Below are 13,963 nucleotides of genomic sequence, written 5' to 3'. Positions count from 1 at the left end.
GCTCCCTTTACCGGAAAAGTCCGGCACTTGGGTCTAGGGCTGGGCGATAATTCAATATTATCGTTCATCGTCTTCCAGTGGAATCATATCGTGATGATGTGAAGATATTTTGATACCATGACACACATTTCTGCTGTCTGAATTGATGATGACAAGCAAATTTTACTTTAAAAAACTCTGATAAAATGAGGTATGGTAGGAATATTATTTGAAAATTTCAGTTTTGTTTGACACCACACCTAACATTACCATTCGGTTCAATGAGATGAATATCCATTCGATTATTTAACGTGATTTTGCATACATGAACCATATTACATGAACCATAAAAATCTTTATGATTATCGTGATATTGATTTCAACCATATCGCCCAGCCCTACTTGGGTCTGGGTTACTGTTGAGTTGAGGTAATTTTTAGGGACAACAGATGGGTAACTCTCCCAGCAGACAACAAGGAGAGGCCCAAAGAGTCCAAAGTGCAGAGACAATTCGCTGAGCTCATCAGTCACCTGAGGAGTCTCCCTGTCTGTCACTGCCTTTACAGCACCGTCAGGGAGTTATTAATCCACTGTACCTGCTTTGTTTGTCCTCAGATATCGATGAGTGTACCACCCAGATGCACTACTGCCAGTCCAACACGGCGTGTGTCAACCTGCCAGGCAGCCACCGCTGTGACTGCCTGCCTGGCTTCATCAGAGTGGACGAATACTCCTGCACCGGTACGTCCACACGCACGCTGCTGGCTCCTTACTGACATGATGGCAAACACACAAACTGCCATACGCACACACACACACACACAGACACAATGGGCACAGTGTGTTCCTGAGCTGCAGTGTCTGATAGGTGGATATAGGAGGTCTGATAGGAGGGGTCAGTTGATCCAATGACCTGCCAAAAAAAGTCTACTTCACAGTCTACTTTACAGTCACAAGTAAAGAAACAGAAATAGGTAAACATGTCATCCCTTATGAATGATGCAAGCACTCTTTGGGCCAATCAGGATGCGTCATCCCTCTAGCCTGGTGTCCAGCGCCCATGAATCTCAGTCTTTCCCCAATGGGATTAGCCTATCCACCGGCAGTTATTTCGGACAGATACTGTCTGACAAACCTGATTGGATGGTCGATGTAGGCGGGACAAACCTACTTATGACACTGTTACAGAGCAACAACAACGACCAACATGGCAGCGCCGGCAAAGGAACTGGATGATTGGAAGCTAGATTTAGGGATTTCATCATTCCTTAAAAAACTTAAATAATAAATAAAATTAAAACAGGAACAATCAGCTGTTTGAAAGCTGGGAAGTGAACTCTGACATGATTGTTGTTGCTCTGAGACGTTTCCAGATTACATCAATCTGCTTTGCTACTGCGATTGGTCAAAGATTTTGATAAGTGACAAACATCAACCAATCGGCTGGGGCAAGAAATTACGTCAGTGGATCAGTGGAGGATAGACTGACCAGACCGCTATGAATCACCATGCAGATTCAGAAAGTTCTAGCAGCTATCGCCTTTCAAAATTAGAAATTTGACCCTTTTAACTATACCGCCCCAGCAGGTCAATCAGTGTAATGTTATCAAGCGGCAGAACACACTCCCAGCATGCATCATCTCTTCACGTTTTGCTGAAATCAGACCAGTGGTGTCTGAGAAATCCCATTTCAAATTCTGACCTTTAATTATAGCACCCTCATTAAGCCAATTAGTGTAATTTGCAAGGGAAGCTGTATTTGCACAGCAAGTTTCATGTCAGTCAGATTCATGGTGTAGCATTTCTGGCCTCTCAAAGTTGGAAATTTTGCCCTTTAATTACAGCACCTCCATGAGGCCAATCAGTTTCAATCAAGTTTTTAAACACCAGATCACAGCGCCAAAATGCATCATCCTGCCAAGTCTCATAAAAATCGGACCAGTGTTGTCTGAAATGTTTGAGATCAAATTCTGGAATCCAAATAAAAAAGACGGTGGAAAGATCGGTTCCCAATCGGTCAGAGAACATAAAAATAAATAAAAAAGGTGGGAAAAATAGAAACAAGAAATAAAAAAAATGTAGGAAAGGTGGGAACCGGTATAATGCACAAAACAACTAGCCTACTTTACGGTTTCCCACCTTTTCTATTTATTTTTTTTTCTATTTTTCCCACCTTTTCTATTTTTATGTGATCTGACCTTTAATTACAGCACCCCCTTCAGGCCCATTGGTGTATTTTTTGGTAAAACAGCAGAACACAGAGCCGACATGCATCACGAAGTTTCACCAGATTCATCCCCATTTCTGTCGTGCATAGGGTCAAGGATGCTAAGGATAAGAAGACTGAAGTCAGCTCCAGTGTCCTCCTCTCTTTTTGTCTTTCTTTTTGTTGAATTTGTACCGAATTTTCATTGGCTACTATTCTCACGCTGACTCATGCCAGCCCCGCGGTGACTCCTGAGCGTGTCGGACACTGCTGGCATCCTATCAGCTGTGACTCACTGCTGTTAGAAGATATTTTCCGTCTGTCTCAGATTAGAGGGTTGCAGCAAATAGCATGCAGATTGATTGATGAATACCCTCAGCCTGAGTCTTTTGAAGGTTGGAGGGAATCAGCGAGTGATCAACAACAACAACGAGTGATTATAACCATTGGGCTTTTTCTTTTTTTTTTCGTTTGATTGGCTCGTCACTTGTCTCTGGCAAATGCAGATTAGAAACATCCTGCTTTCTACCCGTTCTTGACCTTCTCAGCGTCGGAGCTGAATGTCAGGGCAGAACAGAAACACTCATACCAACTTCTCACCCACTTTCAACAACACAATGCAAATGCCATGCCTATGTTTAGCTGCTGCGCGCGTCTCTAGCTAGCGCACAGATACAGCGGCACCTCTCTTGACATAGCCGCTTTACATAGTAACATATTGTCGTATGTTTCTCTCTGAAGGTATATCCAGAGCGGCCGCGTTTTTTTCTCGCGAGTGAGTGGGACGCGTTCGGTTGCCACTCACTGTTCCTCTGGAGAAGTGTTCTTTAATTAGCTCAGAGTTGGCAGCCATGCGGGAACGGGGGTTCCATGGACAATCAATCCATTTTGCTGCTTGTAAACTGTCCTGGCTGCTGTCTCTGAGCCCAAGGAACACTTTCTGCATCTGCTGGGAAAGATAAATCCTCTCTCTCTCTCTCTCTCTCTCTCTCCTGCTTCTCCTTCTTTTCCTTCTCCTCCTCCTTCTCCTCCCGCTTCTTCTTTTCCCCTCTCTCTTCCTGGAGGGTTTTCAGATCCTCTGCCTGAATATAAAGGGGAATTAGCATTCACGGCGCAGGGTGGCGACTGCTCATATTTCACAATGCTAACATGATTCCACATTAGCTTCCTCTCTTCTGTAATTGGTGTTTTGCTCTCAAATCTGTATTGTTATTCCTCGTTGTGTCTGAGGACCGGAAAGGCTTTTGTTAATGATATTGTCATTGCTTTAAGTAGGACGCACACACACACACACACACACACATGCACACACACACAGGCGCAGTGGAAACCAGTTTGTGATTATACAGAGAAATGCGCAAGGCCTTGGACCGGTCTATCAGGCGATTGGTGCAGAGAAAGTTTTTACCTTGGGACTTCAGCAGCTATTCAGACCAAATAGTCGAGTCGCTGAAATTCGCTTTGGCGCGTGGAGCCGAGGAGCTTCCAAACAAGGTCATTAATCATAATAAGCTTACTCAGATGTAAGGAAGTGGAATAAATGGGTGAAAATCAGGCCGAACCGAGATAAACAGGAACACAAAGACTGCAGGCGGCGCTTGATAAAAGCCACTGATGGCGATGATGCAGTCGTCCCCTCAGAGTGCTATATGTGTGTGTGTGTGTGTGTGTGTTTGTGTGTGTGTGTGTGTGTGTCCTCAGCTCTATCTACATCAGAGAGCTCTTCATCCACCCACAGACCTTACCTTACACCACCGTGGGCACTGTACGGTCTGCGTTTACTTTAATATCACCGGCTGAACATCTTTCCCCTCCGAGGAATAGAGTGACACCTACTGCAGCGTTGTCCTTACACAACGTGTCGCCGTTTGCATCGGAAGGCACTCGTGTCCTCGTGCTGATCTCTCTCTCTCTCTCTCTCTCTCTCTCTCTCCCTCCATCTCCCTGGCGGTGGAGCCTGTCCTTTGTGAAGACGGTGCCCTGTAAACAATAGGAGGCTGCGGTAATTGTGGTTCCACTTGATTTCACCTCTACGGAGGCAGGCAGGGCAGCTCCGAGGGAACGAGGGAGGGATGGATGGAGGGAGGAGGAGAGGGGGAGAGGTGGCAGGAAGCACGAGGCTCTAAAACCCCCTTGTCAAAAAAAACAGCTCACAATTCAACATCGTCCGGGGTGATTTTATGTCCTGTATGTTGTTCAAAATATCTATTCGTACTCAGCGATTTGATTATGTTTACATGATTCATATTTAATGTGCTAATCCGCAAAATCCTGTTTTATTGTTTTATTTTATTTGTATCAAACAGTGTGTGGGCGGAGCTTGGATTTCCTGTTGCTGCAGTTTGAGTTTCTCTTTTCTTTATCTGTTCAGCCATAGTGGCTATCGCTGCTCATGCTAACTCCCCAGTTCTTCTTCTGCTGTTTATTCCAAACAAACTTCTTGTGCGGCAGAGGATTTTTCCAAGGAAAGAGCTACCAGACACCGGCTGTTTAGAACCGACAATGGAAAAGTAAAGTGTTCATGAATCGGGGCCGGTTGCATAAAGCTTTAGACTAGTTTAAGACTAGTCTAAGCCTTGGACTGGTCTTAGATTCTCAGGTTGGACTAGGCGAATTAAACCTCTCTGTTACTTAAATATTACGACTGATTTATTCTGAGGTAGGAAAGTTAGCCACCTTCCCCCCTGGCTAATCTTGAGTTAAGAACTTTGTTGCTATGGCAACGAGTCGGCCTAACTGTCAGAGTGGGAAGTTTAAATACTGAAGCTGTTTCATAAAAGACGGCAAATCTTTGGTTTTTGGAAAGAGCCTGAAGAAGAGAGAGAGTCTTTAGAGACAGAAACAAGCCATTAGAGATCTACAGCAAACAAGAGGTAGTAGGAACAGGTAAATATAAATGTCCATAGCAAGTTTGACGTAAGGTCACATTTAAGTCTAAGACCAGGTCTATCTTTATGCAACTGGCCCCAGGATGTAACGGAATTGTATTCAATTCCGGACACTCGGTCATGCGTATAATTTCCTGTGTTTAGTTCCCAACCGAAAGCTAAGTGACGTAAATTCATACACATTTCAGAAGCTAGGTATCAAATTTCATAAATATCTATACACATTTAAGCATATAAAACACTAAGTTACGAACTTAGTCAAGAACAAGAAGCGGGAAGCCTTAAATCCCACTTTGGGCGACAGTTACTTCATGTAGAGAATCGGTATTGGCTGATAAATGGAAAAATAAGAGCTTTGAGTACATATCCTGCACTTCTTACAAGTATCTGTAACATTGTGAAGGAACAGGAAGGGTGAATAAAGGGTTAATATCGAGTATATGAATACACCAACACGGACGAAAGTAAGTGTCCGGAATTGGATACGAATTTTGAATCTCAAAAATAGGTGCGCTATCATCCATTTGCAGGGACTGGAAGAAAATCAGTTACAAGTTAAGCTAAAAGCGATATTAAACTTTAAAAAAAGACAGATGGAGGATTGTTAATTTATGAGAATCTTCAGTGAAAACAGTACAGGATGAAATATATTGGTATATGATTGTGATTTTTTGAGTCATATGCTGTCCGGAATCGGATGCCCTGATGTTAGGTTGAATAACTATTCTATCAACTGGCGATGCAGAGTAGCAAAACGGACATTTATTCATATGAAAATGTTGCAGATTATGACTTGGCTGTTCAGATAAGATGCCAGTTTCCCGAAGTGTAGATGATACAAGTGTGTTTGCTCTTAGTCTTTATGGTGCAGTGCAAGCAGAAAGCTGAAGTGATTTCCCCTGTGGAAGGTCATTATGATCTCTGACTCTGTGTGTTGGTGGATAATAGTTGGCTGCCATAGGTAATTGTGGAAATGGCTGTCTGACTCCCACTGTGTACTTATCTTATTATCTCTGGCTTTTTCGGAGGAATTGTTTTCTGTGTTAAGCAGCCGCAGATAAGACTTGCAGAGATTGGAGATTCAAAGAGAGGTTTAAGGTCCTTCCTCCTTCCTTTTTGGCCCCTCGTCCTGCAAATGTGCTCCAGCAGCAGGTTTCCGCTCCGGCCTGGAGATAAAAGTGTTGTATAACCATTTTGAAATGAACTCCTAATCCATAACAAGCTTTTTGGCTTTACACACAGTGTGACCGGTCGGGTGAAAATCGGGCGAAACCTCGATTTAACCGGTAAGAGAGTCCGGTGTCCGCCCCGGCCGCTTTTCTGCCGCTCGTTCATTTCTGTCTGAGGACTCAAGAGCTGTGATGTACGGACTGCTGTAATTAGCATCATTAGTCTTTCCACTTACCACGGCCTTTTTATTACTTTAGCCAGCATAAACACAGTGTGGTATCTTAACTGTATTGATTGAACCGAGCAGATTTAAGTGTTTGCTTATGGTTCGCTAACCTTTTAAGCAGGCAGCAGCTGCAAAACAACCCGCCCCCTTAGATCCTTCGCTGTATATTTCTCTTCTATCCTGCTGAGCGCCTCGCCAGTCAATAATGTTCAATTCCCAGGACTTCGTAGCAACTCGCTATCCATAGACAGTACGCTCTGGCTATATGCTCCGCTGTATGGCCGGCCAGAAGACTGCAATTCGAGCTGCCGCTAATTTAATGCAACAGTTGGTCCGTTTATTCTACCAAATTCTAGCGTTGGAAAAGACTGTATCCCCCCCACCCCCCCCCCAGACACTTTATATGTTTAATGAAAATTTAATCAAATCCAATTCCAATTATACATGTAATGAATGTGGAGCTCAGGTGTGACGGGACTGGAAAACCTTGGCAACCCTCCCCTGTATACATTAACTCTTCAAAATGGAGGTCACACTGTCGGGCTGGCTCGGCACCAGCCAATTTTAGAAAAGCCCATCAAACACAGTTAGGGAGAGAGTCGCAAGCTAACTTTTTTTTTTTTTTCCTTCTTAGGCCTCTCCCTCTCATCCATTTGTAATTGGCTTTGAGAATCTACTGTTATATTTAGCCTCTCCATAAAGATTTGATATACGAAGTGATGTCTATCCTCGCATTACGCCGCTTATTTCGGCCGTGCGCTCTCCTGCTTTGATGCATAGCCTTCCTGCTTCCCCAAGCTGAACACACACACACACACACACACACAGAAAACAAATACGCGCCGTGGCGATGGGATGGATGTTTACTGACAGACCGCATTAATAGAACGAGCTTTCATTAATGTGAATTGCCGCCTAAGCATCTTCCCCCATCGCCTTGAGCTGTATATTTCACCGGGTAGTAAATGAATTGCGTTATCTTTGCCGGTTCGTTGCCGTCACTGCAACACAGAGAGGATATGAATTGTGAAGTCAGGTACTGTAGACTGTAAACCAGGCTGAACACTAATGCCACCGACCAAGTGGTTGTAATTCACGATGTAAATACCTGAACATATTTGTAATTTAATGAGAATTCCTCCTGTTTAACAGTGTCAGGTCTTAAGTGCTTTTGTGTTATTAATAAAAATGTTTCGGTCTCCAGGGCTCTGCCTCAGCGGCTTGTAAACCCACTTGATTTTCTCCCACTCCTGATTCCCATGCCTCTCTCCCAGTGTGGATCAAATATCAAATTTTGCTAATTTATAGTAACACAAAAACAAACTGCATCGATTTGACAAGTTGGGATTGACTAATAGTGATTAATATTGCATGAAGGTGTTTTGTGAAGCAGAAGGTGGAAAGGATGTAGGCCAGAAAGAGTTGCTGAAAATATACTATAGACCATGTGATTCTCAACCTTTTTCATATTAAGGACCCCTAATTTAGTCCACGTTAGGGCCACGGACTCCCATTTAATAAGATTTTGGCTCTCGGACCCAAATCTGAGAATATATTTAATATATATAAATTTGTGACTATCTGTATTGTAGAGACAATAGTCAAACTATGATCAAAATGATCATTCTTCTACATTCTCTAATTGTCTTAACTTCTTGTAAATTACATAATGCTGAAGTTTAACAATTGATCAATTTGCTGGGGACCCCCTGGAACCCCCTCAAGGACCCCTGGTGGTCCCCGGACCCCACGTTGAGAACCACTACTATAGACACGCTGAGCTGTTGAAAATGTATGTTGAAAATAAATGTGATGCTTTGAACCAGTAAGTGGTGTAAGCTTTACATATGTTTAATTATTTCCAACTAAATCAGTTAAGTTACTTTTTAGAAATTGCATTTGTAGAGTTATTATACTTTTTGTAAGTGTCGGAATTAATTGAATCAAATCAAATCGTGGGCAGAATGTGAGATTTAGTCAAATCGTTTTTGGATTGAATCACCACTGACAAAAACTCCAGTCCCAGTACTGTCACCGCTGTTTCCGAACAGTCAACAAAATACATTACTCACAAAATGTAGTCTCTATGGTTACGGTATTAGCTCAGTGATTGGTTGGAGCCAAACGCGTGTAGAGTATACTTCGAAAAAGAAGTTTGAAGAGAAAGAAATAAAGCTGCAAATTTCAGTCATCGCGGAAGGAGGAGTTCACCTTTCTGCCTAAAAGTCTTAAAGGGAGAGGTGTTTGTCTTGAGCAGTGGTGGAAGAAGTACTCAGATCTTTTACTTAAGTAAAAGTAGAAATACCACAGTATAAAAATACTCTGTTACAAGTAAAAGTCCTCCATTCAAAATGTTACTTAAGTAAAAGTACAAAAGTTTAGCATCAAAATGTACTTAAAGCAACAAAAGTAAAAGTACTTATTATGCAGAATGGCCCATTTCTGAATAATACAGTATATATTATATTATTGAATTATAATTATTGATGCATTAATGTGTAAGCATTTCATTTCAAACCTTTATTTAAACTCGAATAACCATTGAGGTTGCCCTCATTTACAATGATTTCAAGTTACAAACAAGTTCAAAGTATTAAATAAATAGGACAAGACATAGATGACAATAAAGAAAATCAATTAAAACAGTTACACATTGAGGCAGGGAGGTTTGTGATCATGGTTTTAAATTGTCCATAGGTTAGTAGAGTATTGATTTTTAGTGTGTGTTGAAGATCATTCCAGGAATTTGGAGCACTAAAATAAAAGGCTGATTGTCCAAATTTAGACCGTGCTTGGGGGACCTTAAGCATAAGCAAGACATTTGAGCGAGTTTGATAGGGTCCAAGGTTCCAGTCCAACAACATTGAAATGTAGGGTGGTAGCTTTCCAACGAGGGCTTTATATATAAACAAATACCAATGTTTATTACGCCTCTCTGCCAGAGAAGACCAACCCACCTTATCATACAGGATACAATGGTGAGTACCATAGCTATCACCAGTAATAAATCTGAGGGCAGAATGATAAACCGTGTCTAGGGGTTTAAGGGTGGAAAGAGCAGCATTTCTGTAAATTACATCCCCATAATCCAACACTGATAGGAAGACTGCCTCAACAATCCTCTTTCTGCTATTCATAGGGAAGCTGGTTCTGTTTCTGTAAAAGAAGCCAATTTTTTGACGCAGTTTGCTAACCAGATTGTCTATATGGTATTTAAATATATAAATTTCTCATCAAGCCAGATGCCAAGATATTTATATTCAGTAACTCTCGCAATGTTAGATCCATTCGCAGTGGATATATGCATACAATTGTGATCAATATTTCTGGCTCTAGTAAACAGCATGAATTTTGTTTTATTTGCATTAAGTACCAGTTTAAGATTGATAAGAGCATCTTGCAGAGCATTAAAGGAAAGCTGCAGGTTCTCAATGGCTAGTTGTACAGAATCAGCAATACAATATACAATGGTGTCATCAGCATAAAGATGGACCTGACAGCCACTCAATGAAGAGACAATATCATTTATATAAATGGTGAAGAGGACAGGACCCAAAATTGAACCTTGTGGAACACCTTTTGTTGCTGGCAAGAACTCAGACTGGACACTTCCCGACTTTACACACTGAAGTCTCTCAAACAAATAACTCTGAAACCAATCACAAGCCTTTCCATCAAAGCCAATACTGCATAACCTTTGCAAGAGCAAAGGACGATCAACTGTATCAAATGCTTTTGACAGATCTATAAAAAGGGCAGCACAGTGTTTCTTAATGTCTAGAGCGGAAACTATATTATTTGTAACTAATGTAATAGCTGAAATAGTGCTGTGGTTAGCTCTAAATCCAGATTGGTGCGTACTTAATACAGAGTGACTTGAAAGAAATGCCTTGGGTTGGTTATTTACCAAAGATTCCAGGATTTTTGCTAGACAAGATAATTTGGAGATTGGTCTGTAATTATCTAGATCATTTCTATCACCTCCTTTATGTAATGGAGTTATATGGGCTGATTTCCAAACACTAGGAAATATTCCTGTTGTGATAGAAAGATTAAATATATGTGTTAATTGCTCTGTAATAAGTGGAGCGGATACTCTTAGAAAAAAAGGATCCAATTTATCTTCTCCTGTTGAACTCCTGGTATCAATGGCTTGTAATGCTTCAAATACATCACTAGCAGAGAACGGCTGAAAGTTAAACTGAGAGACATGGTTCATGCTACATGCACAATCGTTATTAATATTAATGAGAGGGGGCCCTGTGTAATCCTTCTCAAATAAATGCCCAGCACTTTAATGTTGCAGCTGGAAAAGGTGGGGCTGATTTCCACTACTTTATATACTGCTGGGTAGCTTACAGTAATCTATAATAATGCATCACAATTTATTAGTTGATTATATTTTGTATTAATAATCTGAATCTGCAAAGTAACTAGTAACTTAAGTTATCAAATAAAGGTAGTGGAGTAAAAAGCACAATATTTCCCTCTGAAATGTAGTGGAGTAGAAGTATAAAGTAGCATAAAATGGTAATACTCAAGTAAAGTACAAGTACCTCAAGATTGTACTTAAGTACAGTATTTGAGTAAAAGTACTTAGTTACTTTCCACCTCTGGTCTTGAGTTTGTCCAGTTGATTTCCGTGTGGAGCAAAGATGTCAAAGTCAAATGAAGTCTGTCACCACAAAGAGCAGAAGAGGCCTGGGATCGTGGGCATGCTAGGAAAAGTGTACTATATTTCATCTTTCTTTTCTACATAAAAAGTCATCAGAATATAATAAACTCTCTGAATTTTAAGATTTTCAGCAGCACAGAGGCAGCTGTGTAAAGTGGGATTAATTGAGCAGCGGGTCAGAATGGAACCCCGCCCCCTGAACTCCTGGCTGGATTATCGCAGAGAAATCAGAAATTTGCTCCCAACTACTTTTATGGAAATCCGTGTCCTCCAAGCTAAATGCTATGACAGGCAGTCAATACTTTTTTTTTTTTTTTTTTTTTCCTTTCCTCGGGACAAATCTCTGCTGAGTTCACATCACGTCAAGGTGAGCAGCAGCAAGGCCGAGACAGAGAGCGAGCATGACGACTCTGCGTATGCAAAAAAAAAAAAAAAAAAAACCTCCAAAAATACTGCCGTGCTCTGTTCTTTTTTATGGGCCTGTCACTGACCATTAAATTTCACATTACCGCGGTGTTCTGCTTGATGTTCGTGAGCGAGGCGACGGCTGGAGCTTAAGAGAGGAGGATATGCTTTAGAAATTTACTATGCAAAGTAAAAGTGAATCATGAAGTGTTGGTTTTACTCATAGACGCCCTAATACAGAGTGAGTCCATCTCTGCTGTTAGGTTTTTGAAGCCTGCTGACGAAGAAAAGTCTCGAGTTGTGTTTTCGCTGCTGCGGCAAAGACACCGAAAACAGACAGAAAAGACCGATTTTATGCAGATTTTACATCACTAATGATGTTTGCACTGTGATAATAGACAGCAAGGCAAAACATGGTGGAAAATGGTGTAACAACAATAAAATACACTACACGAAACACTGGGGAGATAAAATAAATTAAAAAGCTCTATTAATTAATATCTAGTAGACATTAATTAACGTATATGGGGTTGATTATCGTTCTCGGCTCACAGACTAAAAATGTTAAACTCTGTTATGTATCTGTTATGACAGAAAAGTGTCAGTGATCCAAGTAACGCTGCTGGATATTTTGGATATCCCCATAGACACAGAGTTAGCGCACACAAAGGAGATTTAATGCGTATAGTGCTAAATCAAAGTGGTAAATCAAGTTTAGCCTTTTCCAAATTAATGTTTTGCAAAAAAGTGTGATTTAGAATTGCAAACTGAGTGAAAAGCAGAAGATGTGCTTGTATTTTTGCAGACTTGGTTTCGGGATTTGATACATGCGTTTCAGGTTTTTAGCGATCGTGTCTCAAGTTGTAGTTTTAGTTTTTTTAGTTTAAACAACAGAAACACAGCCATGTCCTGGCATCTTCCTGACTCACATATTTATGACATCTGCTCTGGAGAAGATTTGGATTAAGCCTTGTGAGCCTGGTTCTGTGTTTTGAAGTGAGAGCAAAACTTCTCTGTGTATTAATAGGCATCAGTCTATAATGAGTTATGGATGTCAATAAGGGATTTTGGTTGTTTAATGCTAATTTCAACTGATCTCTCCCTGCTCTCACTCTCAGCTGCCTTTTACGTAAATGGCATTTCGCAGGGAGTGATGTGAAGCAGAGCCTTGACGCCAAAATAAAATATGTATTTCAATTTTTTTCTGTGTAAAACGCTCACACACAATACGCGAGTTGTCTGACTGAACTGATATTCCTATTATCTCCTATGACACACGTGTCCCATCCGATTATAATAGACTCTATAAAAATGCCAAAATTTATTAGGTTGATCCTCCACACCTCAAAACACAGATGACAGTGTTCGGGCCGGAAGATGGACGGGGAGAGGGGGACGTGAAGCATGTTTGATTCCAGGGGAAAGGCTGATGAAGGAGAAGGGAAAGAGGTTGTAAACATGGCGAGTCTGAAGGCGGAGTCCAACCTGCCAAACACCAAACACCAGTAAAATATGTCTTTGGTGGATAAATCAATAAGAGTCACTAACTTTTTGAGACGATAACATTTGAATTCCTGGTAACACTTTCTATGAAGCCCGTGTCTATAATACATTATAATCATACTTATAACACATTATAATGTCATCATAATGCATTATAAGTATAGTTATAATCATGCATAGACAGTTATAATGTTTTATAACATTACTCATAATCTGTTATAAAGCTTTTTCATTTAAGTGGTAATGAAAAAGCTTTATAACAGATTGTAAGTAATGTGTTTATAATGTTATAAAACATTATAACTGTCTATGCATGATTATAACTACACTTATAATGCATTATGATGGCATTATAATGTGTTATAAGTATGATTATAATGTATTATAGACACTGGCTTAATAGAAAGTGTTACCAAATTCCTCAGTTAACTTCAGCCTTTGGTCTTTGCCTGTTTTCAAACCTTTGTCCCTGCTGGCCACCGTACGCTCTCTCTGACCGTGAGCCAATCAAACCAAAGCAAAACAACAGCTCTGTATCAAATTATATAATTATTTCAAATGTATTAATAAAACGGTTGCCGGCAGAGACGGTTGATGTTGCGCCAAACTTGCATCAGTTGTCAAGTTCTGCAGCTGAGTGAACCTGAAAGTATAACTGGCGGATTTTCTTTATGACTTGCACACAAATCATAACGCTTTCGCTGACGACACGTTTTACATTGTAGAGGCCGCCATCTTTATGGATTTTCCCATTCATAACTGATAGAGTGCGCTGTCTCCATATCTAATACTGTCTCTGCTAGGGCTTTGACTTTGATCCCAGGAGGAGCCAGGGGAAAGGCTGACAAAGGAGAATGGAAGGAGGTTGTAAACATGGAGAGTTTGAAGGCAGCGTCCAAAATTACGACCCG

General features: G+C 40.9%; 1 protein-coding gene across 1 annotated transcript in view; it reads left to right on the top strand.

Moving 5' to 3' along the window:
- LOC139657863 (protein kinase C-binding protein NELL1-like) overlaps positions 1 to 13,963 on the top strand; it is a 183,801-nt gene that overhangs the window by 156,954 nt on the left and 12,884 nt on the right. The window contains exon 14 of the mRNA XM_071535810.1: positions 595 to 720. Coding sequence (XP_071391911.1) covers positions 595 to 720 — 126 coding nt within the window. The remainder of the gene's footprint in view (positions 1 to 594; positions 721 to 13,963) is intronic.

Source organism: Centroberyx affinis, unplaced genomic scaffold (genome assembly GCF_046629955.1).
Source record: "Centroberyx affinis isolate AG114_WGS23_722 - 3 ecotype Tasmania unplaced genomic scaffold, CSIRO-AGI_Caff_v1 ptg002767l_1, whole genome shotgun sequence".
NCBI lineage: Eukaryota > Metazoa > Chordata > Actinopteri > Beryciformes > Berycidae > Centroberyx > Centroberyx affinis.
Note: the sequence above shows the minus strand (reverse complement) of the source record. Positions and strands in the feature narration are given on the sequence as shown.